Below are 24,407 nucleotides of genomic sequence, written 5' to 3'. Positions count from 1 at the left end.
GGCTGAGCTCTAGGCAGCGTATTGAAGACAGGGTTCTTTGGGGCCTTGGTAGAGATTAGCAGAGTTCTGCCTGAAATACTTTCAGGAGCAAGATGACAAGGGAATATGCACCCAACCAAAGGTTATTGAAGAGCAAAATCACCCAAGCAAAAGCCTGTATTTATGAACAGACTGAGATTCCTAGAGAAGTTAATCTAACTCAGAGCAGAAGAGAAAAATCCCACAAAATTAAGAACTGTTGATTCAAAGATGGCCTAAAACAGGACAGGCACCTGCAAAAGAAAGCCACATTTTCAACACAAATAGACATGAGGCTAGACACTCATGTTATTCTTTTTCCTCCCATAAACAGACTGGTTTCCTTGATGAATGATTCAGAAATGAAGGGTCCCTCAAGCTGGCCAGTAAATAAATGCCATAGGACCACAAGAACTGCTGAGGAGAGGAAATGCTGAGCAACGATTAAGGAATAAAGGCTTTGGCTGATGCTTTAAAATTTTAGAAGGAAAAACAGACACAGTTTATAATCCAACAGTGGGAAAAGCAAGAAATGAAACTCTGAAGCCATAAAAGGAAAGATCAATCTGACAACCTAAAGAGTAAGCCTTTAAAAGTTTACTACATTTAGGCTGCCCTCTCTCTCTCTTTGTCTCTGTCTCTCTGTTCCCCTGCTCTCTCTCTCTCTCTCCCGGGGGAAAAAAAAAAGTTGACTACATTTAAAAGTACCAAAAAGTCAAAATTCTCAAACTAGGAAAAGAAAACCCACCATATATGACAAAGGACCTCTAAAAACTGAGTACTTACAAACTGTTATAGCCTGAATGTTTGTCATCCCAAAATTAGCATGTTAAATCCTAGTGCCCAGTGTGATAGCATTAGGAGGTGGGGCCACTGGGAGGTGATTAAGTTGTAAGGGCACAGCCCTCATGAATGGGACTATGCCCTTATAAAAGAGGCTCCAAAGAGATTCCCAGTCCCTTCTACCACATAAGGACACAGGTAGAAGCTGGCAGTTGGCAACCAGAAGGGACCTTCACCAGACACCGAATCTGCCAGGGCCATGATCTTAGACTTCCTAGCCTCCAGAACTACAAGAGATGTATTTCTGTGATGGTTTGTTTTAACAGTCCAAACAAAGACAAAAAAATCAGAAAGAAAAATGCCTTATAACTGAATAGAAAAGGATGCAAAAGCTACTAACAGACAATTGACAGGGAAGGAACGAATTATAAATACATGAAATTATATTCAATCTCACTCATAGAAGGATGCAAACTTTAAAGAATATGAAGAGAATAAAGAACTTTCAAGAACTCATAACAAAAAGAACCTACATGGGAAAAGGAGACCCTTTTCCAAGGAAGATATACAAATGACCTATACCCACATAAAAAGATGCTCAATACCATTAGCCATTAGGAAAATGCAAATCAAAACCAAGTGACATACCATTTCACACCCACTAGGATGGCCAAAGTCAAAAACACAGATAATAACAAAAATTGATGAGGATGTGGAAAAATTAGAACCCCCAACTGCTGGTGGGCATGCAAAATGGTGCAGCTGCTTTGGAAAACAATCTGATGGGTTCTCAAAGGATTAAACCAAAGAGCTACCATATAACCCAGACACCTCACTTCTAGGTATATATCCAAGATAAATGAAAACATTATGTCCACACAGAAACTTGTACACATATGAGTGATATTATTCATAACAACCAAAAGGTAGAAGCCCAAATGTCCAGCAACTGATGAATGGATATACAAAATACAGGATATGCCTACAATGGAATATTATTCAACCATATCAAGGAATGAAGGGCTGACAGGCTACACCACAGATAAACTTTGAAAACATTATGCCACATGAAGTAAGCCAGTAACAAAAGACATGATTCCACCCATGTGAAATGTCTGGAACAGGGATATCCACAGAGATAGAAGAAAGAGTGATAGTTGTCTGTGATGGGTGGGGAGGTTGGGGAAGTGGGGCAGTGATGGCTAAAAACATGGAAGTTCTTTCCAGGGTGATAAAAATGTTCTAAAATTGACTGAGGTGATGGCTGCACATATCTATGAATACACTAAGAACCACTGAATTATACTCTTTGTATGGTATATGAAGTACATCTCAATAAAGCTGTTAAAAAAAAAACCCAAAGTACTGATTTTCTCATATCTGCTAGTAAATATTTAAAATACTTAAAAAAACACTGTTTGATAAAGGAGGCTACTGGTTGCTGGTAACATTCTATTTAATGATTTGGGTGGTAGTGAGAAAGGTGAACTCATTTTGTGGTAATTACTGGTATACTTTTCTGTAAGTTATACTTCAACAACAAACCCATAAAAACATACATTTGCACACTGTGTTGAAAATGGTATGGATAGACATTGTTATACTTTGTTACTAGGAATATAAGTTGATAAAAACCTCTTAAGTATGTAAATTAACAAGTTTATATACAATAAAAGACACATATTCTTTGATCCCCAAGGTATGTAGCCACAAGCACAAAAACCTTTACTGCAACTTTGTAACAAGAAAGGCGTGAGAGATTTCTAAATGCCCATCAATTGGGGCCTGGGTAAAAAAAGTACAGTGTAATTATATCAGGGGGTATAGCTGTTTAAAATAATAAGGCAGATTTCCACGTACTGAAATGAACCTATCTCTCCAAGCTAGAAAATTCTACAGGAAAAGCAAGATAAATAGCAGCGTATCTGTATGTAAGGTATGCCTCCTCTGTGTGGGAAGAAAATAACTCTAAGGTAGGGGTAGTGGGGGTTATTTACACACACACATACATTACCACAGAATATCTTTGAAAGGACACAGAAGAAACTATTAATCATAGCTTCTCTGAGGAGAGGACAGGGGGAAGTGGGAGACACACCATTCACACTGTACTTTAAAAAAAAATGCAGGTATATTATCAATTCAAATAAATCGATTCTTCTAATGTAAAATCCGTGGTGCTTCAACACAGATGACTGTCACTGAGCTTAAGATTAAAATTCTAAAATGTTTGCTATAAATTCTGAAATGTATGTTTCCTGCCTCCACTTTCAAGAGTTAAATTCTCAAACCATTAAGTAGTAAACAACTACTTACATCAACACCTCCAAACAAGTCAAAAATATAAGTATTTGGATAAGTGGTTTCTTGGGTAAGTTTCCTCTCTTCAGTAACAAATGCCATAGCTTCCATGGAGAGAAGAGGAGAAATTTCCTAGTTTATAAAAAGTATACAAAAGACATTCCATTTTAGTATCCAATACGAACCAGACACCAAAACATCAGTTTGCATTTTAGTCACAACTTGAATTCCTATGGGCCCAAAGATAGCTCCCAAAGAACCAGAACAGAAAAAAAACAATAATCTTACAGAACAGTTGGTATGATGATAAAAGTTGTAGTAATAGCTAATTTATTTAATGCATATTATGTACCAGGCATGGTTCTAAACACTTCACACATACCTCTTTAAATCCTGACAACCCTTATGGGATGACTACTCTTCATGCCAACCATACAGATAAAGAACGAGGCAGAAAGAAGCTGTCAATGTCAAACAGCCGGTAAGTGACAGAGCCAGGATTTAAACCTAGGAAGTCTGGCTCCAGAGTCTGTGCTTAGAGAACAGAGCAGAACCATTCTGGGTGGAATAGGAGACAGGGTAAAAGAACCCAGGACCCTACTCATCATGCTCTTTTTCCTCAGGAACCTGAAGGGAAATGGAACACAATGGCTGGAACAGAGGTTCTCACACGGTGGTGTCAGACCCCCTGACGGGTTTGTTAAACCCAGGCTGCTTGATCCCCCTGCAGTTTATGATTCAGTAAGTCTGGGGCAGGGCCTGGGAACCTTGTTACATGCTAATAAGTCAGCAAATGCTGCTGCTGCTGCTTAGGGTCCAGGCACCACATCATGAAAAAGCAGAAACTCTCTCTTACCAGTCACCTGTTACATGCCAGGCACTGGATTTCTATACTGTAACCCATTTAACCCTTAAAACAATTAAATGAAGCAAGTACAGTTTTACCTATTTGACAGGTAAAAAACAAAATTGCACAAAGTTGTCCAGGGTCACATAATTATTGACTGAACCACACTAAAGACCAAACCACTTTCCCTGGGTCTTATTTTTCTCAACTATAGAACTGGAATGTAATGCCTGCTGGCAACACGGTATTGTGGAAGCTGGTCTTAGGAGTTAAGGCAAATCTGGGCTCATAGAACAGCCACAAGTCTTTGGGCAGGTGATTTGTTGAGTCTACATTTTCTCAACTGAAAAAGGGAATGTGGAGGCCATTTAGATTTGCCTGCCCAGTATCTCTTTTTCTCTTCTTCAGGTAGCAGCCCCACTTCCTTAGGGGAATGCCCCTCCCCACATTCCATATGATTCTGCCGCAGCTGCCAACAAGCATCTCAGTCCCTGGCCCACGAGCAGGTGAGCAGGCCCAGCCAACAGTTTCACACCCCTCACCTCAGCAACTGGTCCATGCTGCTGAAATATCACCCTAGAGCTATGATTACATGAGGCCACACACAAATGTCATGATAAAGAAACGGACACCTTACCTCTGCTCAGCCCCTGAATTCACAGTTGTGCTTTCCAACTATGTGAGACAATATAGGATCTTTTTTGCTAGTCTGAGTGGGTTACTGACACCTGCAATCAAAGTATTTTTGACTAATACAAATAAATATACCACCCATTTCACGGACTTACCTTAAGAACCAAATATGCCTGGTACACAGTAAGCTTCAAGTATTAGCTGGATGATAAATGATGATCACAAAGCAAGCTCTCACAAATATTAATCTCCCTCTTTCTTCTACTCCGTATCTCAGAGATTTTGCAGGAAATCAGATGAAATAAGATATAATCCTTTGCAAAATGTTTTCAAACAAATGTAAAAGACTATTGCAATTTTTTCTATCCTACTCTGACTGTAGGATCGAGAATACAAAACATCTTTTTCTTTTAATTAAATAAATGTTTACTTGGGAATGATTTTCAATTTACAGAAAAGGTGCACGGATAAAACATCTGTTCTTAAAGGTAAAGGTTCAAGCTTATTTGGTTCCTATATTTTAGAATGACTTATATAATACAATACAATAATCACAACTTCATCTTTGAAGAACATGTATATCAAGTTTCATTATGACCAAATATAACCTGCATGGGTTTTAACTGCAGCTATAATGATAATCTATATTCAAATTCGGATCGACCCCCAAAGCTAAAGTTTGGATATGGTAACCGCAGACCTACCGTATCAGACACTGTGTGGTGGGGCCCAGCATTGTTTTAACAAGCCTACCAGGTGATTCCGATAGACACTCAAGTTTGAAAACTGTCCTAGAATATGTCGGCACCCTCTCCATCCCTTCATTGAGCCCAAACCCTTCATCTTCTTGTTATATACATAATTATCAACAACTACAAGATTACTTCCATGAACCTTAAGCAATATGGGGTCTTTTAAATCCTGCTCAAAAAGCATGTCATCCCAATCTCAGGGTATGTTGTTGACTCCCAAATTAAGCAAGTAATGTGACAAAACAAGCAAGAATAAAGGCTGGGAGGGCATACATACACAGTGAACTTAATGGTGATTATTTTTGGGGGTGGGCTTATAGGTGATTTTTATTTTCACCTTTTTACTTTTTCTGAACTTCCCAAATTATCTATAGCTTATGCAATATAAACAGGCTGTTTTAAAAAGTAGACTCAAGAAGGAAAAACACAGAGATCTTGTGTGGTGGCCCTGAATGCAGCCCCTCCAAGTCCCCTAAGAGTTACCTTGAGGATGTTTTGGCACTCAACAAAGTCACTGTGGAGGTGGCTGGTTGCATACAGTTTAAGGAGCAGCTGGGGAATTCCACTCCATTTGGATTGTTTGTCCCTCTCCGTCAAAAAAGTCTCAGTGAACTGTGAGTCGGGAAAAGAAGAACATTTCACTGGTGAGGAAAGAACTACCAGCACATACAGCTAGGGAGAGCAGCTGCCTCCCAAACTCACCCAGGACAAATAGTTTAAAGGTCTCTTTCTAGTACCCTTCAAAAACTCCCAGCAGCCTGAAAGCTAAAGGTCCAATTCCTTGCCTTATGACACACGTCCTTCTTATTCTATCACCTACTTTCCTCTCTAGCTGGGCTCTTGCCCAGTGCACACTCTAGATTCCAGATGCACAGTTTCTCTCTACACCTCTCTGCACATGTTCTTCCCCCACCTAAAATGTCCTCCTCCACATCTTTTCCAACTGGAAGGTTCCCTCTCCTTCAAAATGTGTGTGAAACAAAATTTCTCCTTGATGGGCCTTCCCCTTTCTCCTTTCTAAGAGGCTGGGTGACCCTTCTCTGGGGCCTTACCTACCATTTATCCTATTATATCATAACTGCTAGCTCATGTGTCCCCCTCCTCCAGTGGACCACAGGCTCCTTCAGAGTAGGTACAAGGCTGTGTTTATCATGCATGCTCTCAAGGAAATGCCAGGCACAGAATGGGGACTCACTAAATGTTTGAAGGCATCTGAGCAATAGCCTTCTAGTCTAAGGACAGGCTTATTAATCAATATAGCACAGTTTCCACTAACACTTTTGGGACACAGCATTATCAGGGGTTGGATGTGAATTATTTTCATGTACATTTGTCCCTCAATCAGATCAACAGCTCCTTGTAATTGTTATTACAGGACATTCAGGTCTTTAATAACATCTTAGTCTATCCTGATGCATATCAGTCCTATGATTTTGGACAAACCCCATTATCTTCCTGAGACTGTAAAAATAAGATAACGTAATGGGAGATGATGAGATGCTTGTGAAAGTGACTTGTATCAGGGTACACAGCAGGAATTTACCATTTCTGTAGGTCAAAAATGATTGAATGTCAATAATTTCGTATCTCTCAGGAAAGCTCAAGTCAAGGCAAACATCAAAACAAAGAAAAAACATCTTTCTTTTCCTTGAAAGGAAAAAACAAAGATGGTTTTATGAGACTCAGCAAAAGCAGGGCTTACAAATTAATAGCTATAAACATTTACACTTAAAAAGGAGAGAGATCTCAGATCAATTAACCTTCCACCATAAGAAACGAAGAAAAAATAAAGGATTGACACACCCAAAGCAAGCACAGGAAATCAGAGATTATTGTAAAAATAAATGACACAGAGAACAGACAAGTAGAGAAAAATCAACAAAATCTAAAGTTGGTTCTTTGAAGGGAACCACAAAATTGAAAACTTTTTACACTGACTTAAATTACTAAATTCAGGAATGAAAGAGGGGACATTACTACAATCTTACAGAAATAAAAAGGATTATAAGGAAGTATTAGGAACAACCGTATGGCAACAAATTACATAACCTAGATGAAATGGACAAATTTCTTGAAAGAAACAACAGAAATTGACTTAAGAAACAGCACATCTGACAGACCTACAATTAATGAAATCAAATTAGTGATTTAATAAGAGAGAAAAGAAAGACCAAAAGGGCAAATTCTCTACTCAGAAAGAAAATCCCAAGTCTAGATGCTTCACTGTTAAATTCTACAAACTTTTTTTTTAATTCTACAAACGTTTAAAAAGAACTAACTATACTTCAGACTCTTCCATAAAGCAGAAAAGGGAACACTTCCCAACTCATTGTTTAAGACCAGTACGCCAAACCAGACAAAGACATCACAAGGAAATGACAGACCAATGTCTATGATGAATGTAGACACAACAATTCCCAGCAAAATACTAGGCAACTAAATCTAGCAATGTATAAAAAGGATTATATGCCATGACCAAACAAGATGCATCCCAGGCATGCAAGGTTGGTTCAGCCTATGAAAATTAAATCAATGCAATGAACTTGACAAAAGGTGTTTACCAAAAATCCATAGCTACCATCATAATTAACAGCCAAAGCCTGCATGCTTTCCCAACAATGTGGTTACTACATTTACCCACATTATGAAGTCCCCACCCAAACACCAATGGAGTCACTGTCTATCAGTGCAGTAAGATGCCACAGATTCACTATTTGCCTTCTCTGTGCTACAATGTTTTCCTTATGATCCCCCACACAATGCGTACTAAACATAATATCCCTCCATCCCCTTCTCCCTCCCTCCCCACCCGCCCTCCCACACCCCTTCCCTTTTGGTAACCACTAGTCCCTTCTTGGAGTCTGTGAGTCTGCTGCTATTTTGTTCCTTCAGCTTTGCTTCATGTTATGAGGGAAATCACTTGTCTTTCTCCGCCTGGCTTATTCACTGAGCATAATGTCTTCTAGCTCCATCCATGTTGTTGCAAATGGTAGAATCTGTTTATTTCTTATGGCTGAATAGTATTCCATTGTGTATATGTACATCTTTATCCATTCATCTACTGATGGACACTTACGTGGCACCCACATCTTGGCTACTGGAAAAAGTGCTGCAATAAACATAGGGATGCATATGTCTTTTTGAATCTGAGTTTATTCTTCAGGTAAATTCCAAAGAGTGGGATTCCTGGGTCAAATGGTATTTTTATATTTAGTTTTTTGAGGAACCTCCATATTCCTTTCCACAATGGTTGAACTAGCTTACATTCCCACCAGCAGTGTAGGAGGGTTCCCCTTTCTCTGCATCCTCGCCAGCATTTGTTGCTCTTAGTCTTTTCAGTGCTGGCCATCCTTACTGGTGTGAGGTGATATCTCATTGTGGTTTTAATCTGCATTTCCCTGATGATTAGTGATGTGGAGCATCTTTTCAGGTGTCTGTTGGCCACCTGAATTTCTTCTTTGGAGAAGTGTCTGTTCATATCCTCTGCCCATTTGTTAATCAGGTTATTTGCTTTTTGGGTGTTCTTTATATATTTTGGGTAAGTTCTTCATATATTTTGGATGTTAACCCCTTGTCAGATATGTCATTTACAAATATATTCTCCCATACTGTAGGATGCCTTTTTGTTCTGGTGATGGTGTCCTTTGCTGTTCAGAAACTTTTTAGTTTGACGTAGTCCCATGAGTTCATTTTGCTTTTGTTTCCCTTGCTTGAGGAGGTGCGTTCAGGAAAAAGTTGCTCATGCTTATATTCAGGAGATTTTTGCCTATGTAGTCTTCTAAGAGTTTTATGGTTTCATGACTTACATTCACGTCTTTGATCCATTTCTACTTTACTTTTGTGTATGGGGATACACAGTAATCCAGTTTCATTCTCTTACATGTAGCTGTCCAGTTTTGCCAACACCAGCTATTGAAGAGGCTGTCATTTCCCCACTGTATATCCATGGCTCCTTTATCATATATTAATTGACCATATATGCTTGGGTTTATATCTGGGCTCTCTAGTCTGTTCCATTGGTCTATGGCTCTGTTCTTGTGCCAGTGCCAAATTGTCTTGATTACTGTGGCTTAGTAGTAGAGCTCGAAGTTGGGGAGCACAATCCCCCCTACTTTATTCTTCTCAGGATGGCTATGGCTATTCAGGGTTCCATATGAATTTTAGAACTATTTTCTCTAGTTCATTGAAGAATGCTGTTGGTATTTTGATAGTAATTGCATTGAATCTGTGGATGGCTTTAGTCAGGATGGCCATTTTGACAATATTAATTCTTTCTATCCATGAGCACGGGATGTGTTTCCATTTATTGGTATCGCCTTTAATTTCTCTTATGAGTGTCTTGTTTTCAGAGTATATAGGTCTTTCACTTCCTTGGTTAGGTTTATTCCTAGGTGTTTTATTCTTTTTGATGCAACTGTGAATGGAATTGTTTTCCTGATTTCTCTCTGACAGTTCATTGTTAGTGTACAGGAATGCCACAGATTTCTGCATATTAATTTTGTATCCTGCAATTTTGCTGAATTCAGATATTAGATCTAGTAGATTTGGGATGGATTCTTTAGGGTTTTTTATGTACAATATCATGTCATCTGCAAACAGGGACAGTTTAACTTCTTCCTTGCCAATCTGGATGCCTTTAGTTCTTTGTGTTGTCTAATTGCCATGGCTAGGACCTTCAGAACTATGTTGAATAGAAGTGGGGAGAGTGGGCATCTTTGTCTTGTTCCTAATCTTAGAGGAAAAGCTTTCAGCTTCTTGCTGTTAAGTATAATGTTGGCTGTGGGTTTGTCATATATGGACTTTATTATGTTGAGGTACTTGCCCTCTATACCCATTTTGTTCAGTTTTTATCATGAATGGATGTTGAATTTTATCAAATGCTTTTTCAGCATCTATGTAGATGATCATGTGGTTTTTGTCCATCTTTATGTTGATGTGGTGGAAGATGTTGATGGATTTACGAATGTTTTACCTTGCATCCCTGGAATAAACCCTACTTGATCATGATGGATGATCTTTTTGAAGTATTTTTTAATTCGGTTTGCTAATATTTTGTTCAGTATTTTTGCATCTATGTTCATCAGGGATATTGGTCTGTAATTTTCTTTTTTTGTGGTGTCTTTGCCTGGTTTTGGTATTAGAGTGATGCTGGCCTTGTAGAATGAGTTGGAAGTATTCTCTCTTCTTCTACTCTTTGGAAAACTTTAAGGAGGATGGGTATAAGGTCTTCACTAAATGTTTGATAAAATTCAGCGGTGAAGCCATCTGATCCAGGTGATTTATTCTTAGGTAGTTTTTTGATTACGAGTTCAATTTCATTGCTGGTAATTGGTCTGTTCAGATTTTCTGTTTCTTTCTGGGTCAGCCTTGGAAGGTTGTATTTTTCTAGAAAGTTGTCCACTTCTTCTAGGTTATCCAGTTTGTTAGCATATAATTTTTCATAGTATTCTCTAATAATTCTTTGTATTTCTGTGGTGTCTGTAGTGATTTTTCCTTTCTCATTTCTGATTCTTTTTATGTGAGCAGACTCTCTTTTTTTCTTGATAAATCTGGCTAAGGGTTTATCTATTTTTATTTTCTTGAAGAACTAGCTTCTGCTTTCATTGATTCTATTGTTTTATTTCTTCTCAATTTTATTTATTTATGCTTTAATCTTTATTATGTCCCTCCTTCTACTGACTTTGCGTGTCCTTTATTCTTCTTTTTCTAGTTTCATTAATTGTGAGTTCAGACTGCTCGTATGGGATTATTCTTCTTTCCTGAGGTAGGACTGTATTGCAATATACTTTCCTCTCAGCATAGCCTTCACTGCATCCCACAGATTTTGCGGTGTTGAATTACTGTTGTCATTTGTCTCCATATATTGCTTGATCTGTTTTTATTTGGTCATTGATCCATTGGTTATTTACGAGCATGTTGTGAAGCCTCCATGTGTTTGTGCAGATTTTCATTTTCTTTGCATAATTTATTTCTGGTTTCATACCTTTATGGTCTGAGAAACTGGTTGGTACAATTTCAATCTTTTTGAATTTATCGAGGCTCCTTTTATGGCCTAGTATATGATCTATTCTTGAAAATGTTCCATGTGCACTTGAGAAGAATGTGTATTCTGTTGCTTTTGGGTGTAGAGTTCTGTGGATGTCTGTTAGGTCCATCTGTTCTAATGTGCTGTTCAGTGTCTCTGTCTCCTTAGTTATTTTCTGTCTAGTTGATCTGTCCTTCAGAATGAATGGAGTGTTGAAGTCTCCTAGAATGAATGCACTGCATTCTATTTCCCCATTTAATTCTGTTAGTACTTGTTTCACATATGTAGGGGCTCCTGTGTTGGGCACATGATATTTCTAACGGTTATATCTTCTTGTTGGATTGACCCTTTTATCAGTATGTAATGTCCTTCTTTGTCTCTTGTGACTTTCTTTGTTTTGAAGTCTATTTTGGCTGATACAAGTACTGCAATTCCTGCTTTTTTCTCCCTATTAGTTGCATGAAATATCTTTTTCCATCCCTTCACTTTTAGTCTGTGTATGTCTTTGGGTTTAAAATGAGTTTCTTGTAGGCAGCATATAGATGTGTCTTGTTTTTTTATCCATTCAGTGACTCTAAGTCTCTTGATTGGAGCATTCAGTCCATTTACATTTAGGGTGAGTATTGATAGGTATGTACTTATTGCCATTGCAGGCTTTAGATTCATGGTTACCAAAGGTTCAAGGCTAACTTCCTTACTATCTAAGAGTGTAACTTAACTCACTTAATATGCTATTACAAAAAAAATCTAAAGGGTCTTTTCTTTTTCTCCTCCTTTTTCTTCCTCCTCCATTCCTTATATATTAGGTATCATATTCTGTACTCTTTGTCTATCCCTGTTCACTTGTTCTGACTATAGTACAATTAACCTAAAACTGTAACAGAAAGATAACCCTAAACTTCCACAATTGGAAGTTAAGAAATACTTCTGAAGTATGCATGGGTCAAAGATGAAATCCAAGTAGAAATTTGAAAATATTCTAAAATAAATGATAAGGAAAATTTATATCAAACTTGTGGGGGTGTAAAAAAACTTGTGGGGTGCAACTAAGCTATGACTAGTGCCTGATACCAAAACCTGTCAAAGGGAAAATTGTAGGACATTCTCACTCATGAACATAGAAGGAAAAAAATCCTAATAAAAAAATTAGTGAATGAAATTTAGCAATCTATAAAAAAGATGAAATTTTGTGTGAGAAATTCAGATTTGGCTTAATATTTGATAATTTTATTCAATGTAACTCATCACAATAACATAAAGGAGAACAATTAATATGAACATCTCAATGCAAAAGAAGCATTTTCATAGAATTCAACATTGGAAACTCAGAAGTGAACTAAACAATATCTACAGAAAACCTTCAGCAAACATTGTACTTAGTGGTGGATTGTTCAAGGCTTTCCCTTGGAGATCAGGAACATGCCACTTCAATTCACTGTACTAGAGGTTGCGTGCAGCACAGGCAAAAAAAGGAAATAAAAGATGTAAGCTTGGAAAGGATAAAGGGTTCATGTGCAATATGATATTTGCAGATGACTGTATACACATGCAATCCAAAAGAACATAACAATAAAGTATTAAAATATATGAGCAATATTAAATACAGGAGGAATAAAAAAAATCAATGTTTTATATTATATCTACAGTTAGAAAATGCAAGTTTAAAAACACGTTTTATAAGGGCACCAGTGTGATGCAATTGTGTGCAGGTGCCTCTGTGCAATCAGGGCCCAGAGCACTTTAACCCGAATACCAGGAAACAGTGGCCCTGGGTGTGGAGGCCAGAGGGAAGCAGCTCGCACCTGGCTCCCACAGAGATGGCATATTTCATTTTACCCCTTGGATGAAATGCTTCTAAGAAACACAAAATGAAGCATTCCAAGGGTGCAGTGTTTTCCCACTTGGCAAAGCTCTGTGATATGTGGGGCGTCAGTTCCTCAGTTCCCCCTCCCTTACTCTGGCCCTTTCCTACTTCCTCCAACAAAAACAAACAAACAAAAAAAAAAAAAAAACACCTTTTATAATAGCATCAAAAAATGTTAAATGTCAAGGCATAAACCTAACAAAAGTTATGTAAGACCACTACATAGAAAACTGTAAAACATATTAAGAGTGATTAAGGAAGACCAAACCAAAAAAAAGATGGGGGAGGGTGGGAAGAGGCAGGGTAAGAGAGAATTAATGTACTGTATTCAATAGGTTGAATGCAATCCCATTCAAAATGTAAAATTGTACATGCTCATTCTAAAATGTATACGGAAACGGCAAAGGGCCAAGAAGAGCCAAGGAAATCTTAAGATGGAGTAGGGGAAACTACTCTTATTCAATATACTGTAGCCAAAATCAACATATGCAAAGTTACAGAAAATAAGAAAATACTGTATTGATACAAGGATATAATGTAACAGACATGAAGTCAAACAGTACAGAGCCCTGGTGGAATAAAAGAGACTTTTAAACAAATAATGTTACGTCAACTAGATATCTGTATGGAAAAGCTCACACTATACCCAAAAATAAATTCCAACCACAGCAAATATTACATGTGAAAGGCAAAACAATAAAGCTTCTAGAAGATAAATAAACTATCTTCATGACTTTAGAGGCAACAGAATTTAAAAAGCACTAACCATAAATAAAAGCAGTGATACAATGCACTGTATTAAAATTAAGTACTTCTGTTCATCCAATGATCTTTTTGGAGACTAAAAAGGCAAGCAACCAAATGAGAGAAAATATCTGCAAAAGGTTCTTATCTAGGAAATGAAAAGAACATTAAAAAAAAAGGTAAAAGAAAAAACCCAGATAAGAAATGTGCAAAATATTTAAACAGGCAATCTACAAAAGGGGATGTCCAAATGACTACTAACTTCTGAAAATGTGCTTAACCTTATTAGTTATCAGGGAAATACAAACTAAAACCATAATGAGATACCACTGCACACATACTAGAATGGCTAAAATTAAAAAGACTTGCAACACCATTGGTTAGCAAGAACATGCAACCACAGGAACTCATATACACTGCTGGTGTGAGTGTAAATTAGTACAACCATTTACTGGACTGTTCAGTAATAGCTACTGATGCTGAACTTATATATATACTACAATTCAGCAATTCTACTTCTAAGTCTATACCCAAAAGAAACTGTGCATATACACATCAAGAGCCATGTACAAAAGTGTTCATATAAACATTATTCATAATATGCAAAAAATGGAAAAATCCCAAATACTCATCAAAAGTAGAATGAATTGTGGTTTGCTAATATAACAATTTTACAGAGCAAAGAAAATGAACTATAGCTTCACCACCATCATGGATGAATGTAACAATGTTGACTGAAAGATGGTAGACTCAGTACATACAGTTTGATTCTATATACAAAGCATAAAAACTAGCACAACTAAATGCAATGTTAGAAGTCAGGCTAGTAATTTCGTTTGGAGAGAAAGGAGTAGAGTAGTTAGAAGGGAGTACAGAGGTAATCTGGTAGCTGCTACATAGTTGCTAGCTTTATTATTGTTCATTGAACTGTACATTTACTTTTTGTGCATTCTTATTTTTATGTTCTATTTCAACACAGAAAGCTCTTTTAAATGCCTGAAACAAAATAATCTTTATGTATTAATTATGAAAGACTCTATGACACATTTTCAAGTGAAAAAAGTTTGATGCACAATAGTATGTATAATACAATACCACCTGTGTAAAGGAAAAAGATACATTTCCTTTTCTGAGTTTAAAATGTCTCTAGAGGGATATACAAGTAATCAGTAGCCATTGTTGCCTTCGGAGTAAATTGGAGGGTGCTAGCAGAGGTGGTAATGGGCTGTTTGCTACAGAGACTTAATTTCCTCTTATAACCCTTTTGTACACGTGTATATATTGTCTACTCAAAACACATTATTACCTCTGGTGGGGAGGGGCTGATGTGAAAGGAGCATTAATTATTGGTAATTTCTTAAATTTGATGGTAGGTAGATGGTTATGGTGGTATAGCTTTTTGTAGGTTAAATATTTAGTAATAAATTTTTTCAAAAAGGTAAGTCTCTGCATAATGGCACACTGTGGACGCTCAATGAATAGGGATACCCTACTCTCAACATATCTAAACTTACCTCCAACCTATCTTCCATAAAACCATTTCACTTTCTCTCTCCTGTCTTCTAATAACGGCCACTTTCTTGGCAGTGTTCTTAGTGCCATAGATATCTCTGCTACTCTGTTCAAATTCTACCGATTAGAACCATCTCAACTCTCAGCTATTCCATGAAGCTCTCCAAAGCAATCATAGTCCAAACTTCATGGGAGAGAAAATGTCTTTTAAAAACAGGAAGACCCTAAGAGAACATTCAGTGCAATAATTTTATAGAGGGGGTTAATGTCAGGTAATAGACACGACATTTTTATAGTTACTATGTATTTTAATGTATATCTACACAAAGTGCCCAGCACAATGAATAAAAAAACTTTCATCAATGAAGATCATAGTAAAATTTCAGAAAAGCAGAGAGAGAGATGATCCTAAAAGCTTTCAGGGGTTGAAGGGTGGGAAAATAGGTCATGTACAAAGGACTGGGAATCAGAACAGAACCTCTCAACAGTTACACTGAAAGCTTAAAGACAGTGAATAACACCATTAAAAATTTAAGGGAAAAATAACTTCCACTTAGAATTCTATACCCAGCTAAAATAAACAAGTGGAAGAATAAAAGATATTTTCAGATATGCAACCTTAAAAACAAAAGTTACTTCCCTGTAGTCTTTCTTAGGAGGCTACAGAATGTACTCCAAGAAAAAGGAACACAGGATTAAAGGAGCCAGGATCTAAAACATGAGAAAAAGAAATAAAATGCTCTGAATTTGATGAAGGGAAATCCCAAGAATTCAGCTGTAGAGCTGTCCTAGGGAATAACTAGATTGAGGAGGAAGAGGATACTAAGAAGGGTTACTTTTTTCTTAAAAAAAAAAAAAAAAGAGTTTTAGATTTGGGAATAAATTGTAAGTACACAAAAAGCATGGCAAATTGTAAAGGGACGATTATTCTAGGGAAAGAAGCCAGACTCAATGGCTACATATGGTATGATTCCATTTCCATGACAGTCTGCAAAAGGGCATAAGAGGAGGACAGTAAACAGATGAGCAGTCACTAGAGGACGGGGAGTTGGCCATTATGAGGGAATTTTCTATATCCTAGTTGTAGTGGTGGACTTGACAACCGTATGTGTTTGTCAAAGCTTACAGAACTATACACTAAAAAAGGTGACTTATATTACATCTCAATTTAAAAAATAGGGGGAAAGGGTGGCTTTTAACTTTAAGAAAAACAAAAAATTATACAAGACAAACATAACAGTTGTATACTCTATGGCTCTACTGTAAACAATTACATCATTATGTAAATATTTAACACCAACAGCCAAAACTGTGACATACCTACATTAGTAGAATGATGGAGACAAAATACATAAATTAAATCCTACTAGAGGAAGAAAGCAGACAACATCTAAAAAACTTCAGAAGTCAAGGAACAGCCTTATAGGCATGTTATTTAGAAATACTGGCTCTCCGGTTTCCTGGACCCTTCACCTGAAGAAGACATAGCGACATTATGACAGCGGTTGCCTGGGGAGGGTGGAACTTCAGGGTGAAAGTGGGGCAGGTACTGTTTTTTGTTACAAGGCTCATGATATCTAGAGATCCTCCTAATTAAACTTCAAATATTCAGCTTCACAAAGAATTTCTTATATTACCTCTACATTGTCTTACAAGGTAGATACTCTCATTTAAAAATAATCATTTGGATTCTGTTTTCCTTGTGAAGAGCTGAGTAATGTGATGAAAGAGCCAGTCATGTTCAAAGCTGAATTACTGCAGGTGTTGTACGGGTGTTTTTCTCCTGGAGTACTTGCGGTTTGACAGTTTACAGCAGTGATAATCTCTCACATGCTGCCTAAGCTGTCAAACTGTTAAGCGAATATGACATCTCCAGTTTTCATTGACTTACTGTCTTTACTGCTTTTCTTTTTAAATAATTAAAGGCTGAATTCCACAGACATAAGTGTGTATCTTATTTGTGTAGTCCTAAGTGTAAGCTATCTAATGCTCCAAAATTCAAATTAATTGCAACAGCATCTTAAAGACTAATTAAGGAAGATTAAATACCATGTTGGGTTATTCTAATAAATGTTAACCAATGCATACCTGTGTGCACTTTAGTGGGATCTGTTTTGTTTTGATATACTTAAGACTAAATTTTATGGTTTGTGAATATAAAAACTTCCTGCTAAGATTAATGTATTTATATTTTTAATTTATGAAAATATATCCTATCCAGGGTTTTTTCTTTATCAAATTACACTTGACAGGCAAGGCAAGATTTTATTTGATTTAAATCCCTAGGTTTCACAAATAACGATGCTTAGAATGAGGCTTAAACAGGTAGTGCCTACTGAAATTATGGAAAAGAAGAGAGAAAGAGGACAAACTAAAAAAAAGAAATTTGAAGTAACAGGTGGAATTCAGATGCCAACAAGCATGCAATTGGCAGGAACTGGGAAACAGAGTGAGGATATTATAACCTAGCTTGTCCCCAGATGGCCAGACTGAAGGAGTATCTCAAACTGAAGGTCATGACCTGTGAGTTACTCTGGCCTGAATGCACGTTTGCCTAGTCTGTCCCTTCCCTCCACTCCTGCTGGTCATGCAGGGTCTTGTGCACCCATGGTTAAGAATATGGATTTGATTCTAACTGGGATGCAATGCCTCTGAAGGGCTTTAAGCAACAGATTTATAAGATATGACTTGCATTAAGGATCCAATGTGCTGATAAATGTGAACAGGCTTTGTAAACGCTGAAGTATCATACCAGCATATTTTATTACCTTGATAGAAGGTAAACTGAAAGGAAGGAATGAAAATAAGGCACACTAAAATCCAAGTAGGGCAGGCCCATTCTAACCCATGTGGCTAGAGCCTTCTCCCAGGAATCTCTTAAGTCTCATTACGGAAAATGGGGAAAACTTGGGGAAGATCAAGTTTGATGGAAGAGACATCAGGAATTTTATTTGACATATTAAGTTGGAGAATGCCATTAGACATCTAAGTGGAGATGCTGAGAAGGTATTTGGACATACCCATTTGGAGCTAAAAGGAGAAATCAGGATGCAAATACACATTTAGGATCCATCAGAATACAGAGTATTTGTTTAAAAAAATACTCAATAATCTTCATAGCATTCTTATTATTTTTTAGACCCCATTTTAGGTACTTTATACATATAAATCCACTTGGTCCTTACCATAACCTTAGTAGGCTATTCTTATTTTACCAATAAAGAAACTGAGGAATAAAGAGATTAAGTAACTAGCTCAAAGACACACAGCAAGTATATACCAGAGCTGGGATTCAAACCTAGGTAATCTGACGCCAGAATTCTTTGGACCATTTAAGCCATTGGACTGTTTGCAGAGACAGGACTGAGAAAGAAGAAGACTGAGCCCTCACATACAGTATTACAATTTAAACTATTTCCAGAGTCCTGGGTATCAAGTACCTGGTGCTGTTTCAGGCTCTGCAGACACAAAGAAAAATAAGACAAAGATCCTCAAGAAGCCCAGTCTAATAGCTATGAGCTGACAGTAACTATTTACTGAGCATCTATTATAAGCCACACACTGGCCAAGCTTTTCAGACATATTTCACTTAATCCTCCTAACAGCCATATGAGTTAGACGTTATTGATGTTTCAGAAAAAGGGAACTAAGGTTAAAGAGAATGTAGCCTAGGTCACTCAGCTAGTAAGTGACAGAACTAGGCTTCAATCCAGGTCCATCTTGCTTCAAACTCTGGTCTTTTCCAAAGAAATCCTGTTACATGCTACAGTGTGGATGAACCTTGAGGACATTATGCTAAGTGAAATAAGCCAGACATAAAAGGACAAGTACTGCATCATTTCCACTTATATGAGGTACCTAGAGTAGTCAAATTCATAGAAACAAGAAAGTAGAATGGTGGTCACCAAGGGCCAGCAAGGGCCAGGAGGAGAGAGAAAAGGGTAGTTGTTGTTTAATGGGTTTAGTTTCTGATTTGCAAGATAAAAAAATCCTGGAGATCTGTTTCACAGTAATGTGAATATGCTTAACACTACTGAATTGCTTTCACTTAAAAAATGGTCAAGATGGTAAATTTTATGCATTTACCACAACTAAGAAATAATTTTTAAAAATGGGTTTTTCTCATGATTGCACATGCCATAAGAATACACTTACTGTGTTATGGAAATACCTGCAAGGAAATAATTTATTCTGCAGTGGGCAGTGGGGGCAAGGGCAAGGAAAGTAATAAAAGTCACATCTGAACAATGAAGACCCCCACTTTGTCCTCATCACAGTTCTGGCAAGGTACCTCTATTTCAACCTCTGAAATAGCTCCCACACGTGTATGCAACTACTTATCACCACAATTACCAGTCTAAACCAGGCTCAACAATATTCCAGTACCCTTCTATCTGGTGAGCTTCTCCGTTCTCCCCACATTCTAAGTCATCCAGCACTGGAAACAAGCGTCCTAAATTGCCTCATGCGTTAGTATGCTGAAGCATTTCTGCGGCTCCCTATGACTTCAGAACACAGAAGATGGTCAAGATGGGTGTTTAGGAGCACCTAACTTTTCTGAGCCTCAGTTTCCTCATTTGTGTTGAGAGATGAGTCTTGACACCTGATTCAAAAGACTGATTAAAGACGCTGTATCTATTTATCCAAAGTATGGGCTCAGTAAAAGTGAGTGAGTTCCCTTTCTGCCTGTCCCTACATACCCAGTTCAGTAAGGTATTTTGGTTTACAAAAGGACTGAGCAAGTATTTTCAGAATCTTATGGCAGACAGAGAAGACTACAGAGGGTAAATGTTACTCTCTATGATTAGCTGATGTCCAGGAAAATACTGCTCACCCAGAACTGCTTCTTCATCTGTAACCAACCACACATACAACACCTGGGTTTTATCTTTTATTCTGTCATTTGAATCATATGAGTAATATTATAATGGTTCAAAATTAAGTTTATATATATAAAGTTAAACTTTGGAAAGCCTCACTCCTATTCTCTTCCCCATCTACCCAATTTCCACCCACTTGCGCCAACCACTTTATTAGTTTCTTGTGTATCCTTCAAAAGTTTCTTTAAGCAAAAGCTCTTTAGATTCAGTTAATGTTTTACAGGTGTGTTTGCAACATAAATTCTGGGAACATGGAGGAGGAGCAGCATCCTAGGTCTTACCACCCTGCCTTACCCTCATTCATTCAAGGAAATACTAATCATACATTAGGCACTATTGTAACACAGTTACCAAATAGAGCATTAATATTAACTGATTACCTGTCAGCCCTTACTATGCACCAAAAATGCACTTAATGCTTTACACAATTGTCTCCTTGAATCCTCACAACACCGTAAGAGCTAGGTTACTAATTATCATCTCTAGTTTACAAATGAGAAAACTGAGGCATAGAAGGGTAACCTGCCCAAGCAAGAGTGAGCCAGGCTTTGTATCCTGGCCTGACTCTATAAAGTCGTCGCTCTCCATCGGCAAACAGTCCCTGCACCCGCTGGAGCTCAGCCTAACGTGGGATACGGGGAAGAAAAAAGGATAAACAAAGAAATGTGTAATTATAGACCAAAAAAGTAATGTAAACGAAACGAGTTCAAGGCTGTGACTGAATAACAATGGGGACCTACTTTAGAAGTGGGGGTGGGGGTGTGTCAAGGAAAGGCCTGAGGGAATGTCATTTATGATAAGCTTGGGAACCCTTTGGGGGGGCTTCAGTGATGACCCACAGCCCAATTCACCGGGGAGAAACTCGAGGCCCGGGGAGACTAAAAGCAAACTCGCCCTGGGTCCCCCAGACGTGTAGACGTGGCGCAGGGAAGGGAGGATCCAGGAGCTGGGCCCTCGGCTCGAAAACGCATCAATGCCCAGTGCAGCCCAGCCCCGTTCGGCCCCTAACCAGGGGCCTCCAGCTGGCTGCTGCCCACCAACCTGCTGCGACTGACAGGATGCAGACAACCCACAGGGTGTCCGCGCGGCCCGCCAAGAGGGGTCGGGCCCGGACTGCGGCGGCCTGGAAAGGCCTCTACCCCAGCCCCTCTCCTGCTCCCGCCGGTCCGCCCCGCCCCGCCCCTTCGGGCCGGCTTCGTACCTGCACGGCCCGGACCAGGCCCCTGCCGGTCAGCTGGCCCTGCCGCAGCTGCAGCAGAATATTGCCGGGCCGCGGCCGGCCGCCCCATCCGCCCCAAGCCGCCACCGTTGCTGCCGCCTTTCGTCCTCGGCCGGCCCCAGACCCAGGAGCCGCCGGAGCCGCCGCCATATCTCCTCCTCCGACAAACAGGAAGCAAGCGGCCCCGGGGCCGCGGAGATTTCTACGGGGTGGTGGAGGGGGTCGCCGCAGCGCCCCCAGTGGGTCGACGGCGGAGACGCAAGCCGCGTGGCAGGGCTGTGAGCGCCGCGCGGGGGCTGCTGGGAAGTGTAGTCTTGCTCTCAGGCTGGTCAGGTGCGAAAGAGCAATGTGGCGTTTCTTGTGCCACTTGTTTTTCGGGCCCCTCGGTTCCTCAGTCGGCGAGGTCCCCTGAGGTCGAAGACGAATCCCTGCTTATGCACTCTCCTATTTCTTGCCTGTTTGGGGAGATGACAAGCCACCTGCCCAGGAAAAGATCCGAGGATCCAGGCTGGGAATCTGGTTGCGGGCTCTGATGCCTGCCTGCCTCTCTCTGCCGGTGACTCACCGCGGACCTCGACTCTCTGCCACTCAATTTCATTAGTTCATACAGTCAGTAGTTCCTGGGAGCCTACTCAGCCAATAAATGCCTAGAGGCCTGCTCTGCACCTGGCACCGAATGGATCACTGAGAATACAGTGGTGAGCAGAGCAGACTAACTAGGTCTCTGTTTTGGAATACAGATTCTTGGGGAAGCAAATCCATGCACAAATAAACTCACAATAACAAACTGGATGAACTGTGTAACTGGATAGGTTGTTGTGAATGGAAGAGAAAGGGACTGGTAAATTGTGACATAATATTCTCTGTCGGAGGAACTTTGTCCTTATTTCTCCCCGCCAGATAGTAGGTTCTCTCCACTCTGAGCCCTCAAAATCATTATTCTGGCCAACTTCGATGGTGAGATCACACTGCCTCCTCCCCTATTCCCTTCCCAGGAGGGTCTTGTAACGTAACTGAGAGGAGTGCCATCTGTGATGCGGTACGGAATGGAGGAGATTATGTTTCATAATTTATTGCCCAAACCCAGAACACTGTTAAGAATAAAAGGACACTATTAATAATAACACCGGGACACCAGGTGTATAAAGGAATTGGAATTATATTCTCCACCCATGCTCATCTAAAAGGAGTAGTCTTCATTCGCCTTCAGCAAATTGTTGCTGAATCTTCTTGTTTTTTCAGAAAAGTAGAAAAAAACAAAACTGGGTTTTTATGTGAAATTCCCCAATTTTGAAAATTCAGTGGGCCCAACCAAACCCTCTCTGTGACCCCTGGAACAGGAAGACCAGGAACAGACCCATGTATACACAGAAGTTTAGCATGTGCTAAGGAAGATAGTTCACATTAATAGGGAAAGGGAAAAAAAACAGGTCTCTAACTTCACATCAAAGGCATAAATGAATCTCAGACATATTAAAAGCTATATATAGCAAAATCAAAGTATAGCTCTAAAACTGGATTGTGGTGATGGTTATACAACTTTGTTTACTAAAAATCATCAGACTGTGTTCTCGAAATGGGTGAATTTCATGATATACCATAAATTATATCTCAACAAAGCTTAAAAATAAAAGCAGAAAAATAGTAGACGTGAATCTATGAGAATACTTTTTTGATTGGGGGGAAGAAAAGTTCTCAGTTATAAAACACAGAGGTCATAAATAGGAAAAACTGACAAGTTTGACCTCAACAACATTAAAACTTTCTGTACAAGACACTTAAACAACTATAAAAGGCAAGTGATATATTCTGGGAAAGAGTCAATATCCAGGATTTATGAAGAACTTGCTGTACCCTCTGACTGAAGTTCTCATCCCCAGGAAGTTTTTTGAATGGCTTGATTCCCCATGTGCTCCACATTTCTGTTCAAAGAGAGACCTTCCCTGACTATCCCTATAAAATGACATTCCTTACACTCTCCATCTTACTACCCACTTTGTTTTTCTACCACTATCTCCATGTGATGTATAGTTGCTTACTTACTGCACCCCCAATGCTGAATAGGGTATAATTTGGAACTGATTTGTTCACTGCTGAACTTATTTCCAATACCTAGAATAGTACTTGGCACACAGTAGATGATCAAATGTTTGTTTATTGGCTCAATGAATTAATGAACAGATGCATGAACTCCCTGCAGAATGCAAGGAAAAGCCAAACAAACCAATAGAAAAAAAAAAAAGAACTGGCAATTCATGTAAGTAAAATAAATGGCCAGTAAATGTGTAAAAAGACACCTATCCTCAATTGTACTCATAGTAGAATGCTGATGGTGAGAACATAAACTGATATGCCTTTCTGGAAAGCAATTTTGTTAGCAATGTGAATTAGGTCATAAAGAAACCCACCTTTTTACTCATTAAATTCCTTCTTTAGGAACCTTTCCTAATGATATTATTTCATATGATAATGATTTACATATACAAATGCTTGTTGTTGTATTATTTGTGATATAGCAAAAATAGAAAGAATGTGACCAAAATGGACTGGTGTTTAAATAAATTCTAGTATTTCAATAAAATGGAATATTTGTTCATTATTTACAAAATAAAATAAAAATACTAAGATTTCAAATAAAATTAAACATGCATATCTGTTGATCTGCTTCCAGGAATTTATGTTTTAGCAACTAAACAAACATACCAAGACGTATTACTAAAATATTCAGCAAGGTATTTACATATCAAAATACTGGAAACAGTCTAAATATCCATTAATAGATGACTGGTTAAATGAATCATGGTTCATCTATATAATAGAATGCTATGT

General features: G+C 38.6%; 1 protein-coding gene across 2 annotated transcripts in view; it reads right to left on the bottom strand.

Moving 5' to 3' along the window:
- Positions 1-21,792, bottom strand: part of TRPC4AP (transient receptor potential cation channel subfamily C member 4 associated protein) — an 85,968-nt gene extending 64,176 nt beyond the window's left edge. The window contains exons 1-3 of one of the 2 annotated variants that reach the window (XM_017674960.3): positions 21,561-21,792; positions 5,818-5,946; positions 3,118-3,234 (exon numbers count right to left, since the gene is read on the bottom strand). In XM_017674960.3, coding sequence (XP_017530449.2) covers positions 3,118-3,234; positions 5,818-5,946; positions 21,561-21,728 — 414 coding nt within the window. In that variant the 5' untranslated portion in view covers positions 21,729-21,792. The remainder of the gene's footprint in view (positions 1-3,117; positions 3,235-5,817; positions 5,947-21,560) is intronic. The other variant, XM_017674959.3, reaches the window with a different exon arrangement.
- Between the last annotated feature and the right edge of the window lie 2,615 nt (positions 21,793-24,407).

Source organism: Manis javanica, chromosome 5 (assembly GCF_040802235.1).
Source record: "Manis javanica isolate MJ-LG chromosome 5, MJ_LKY, whole genome shotgun sequence".
Lineage (NCBI taxonomy): Eukaryota > Metazoa > Chordata > Mammalia > Pholidota > Manidae > Manis > Manis javanica.
Note: the sequence above shows the minus strand (reverse complement) of the source record. Positions and strands in the feature narration are given on the sequence as shown.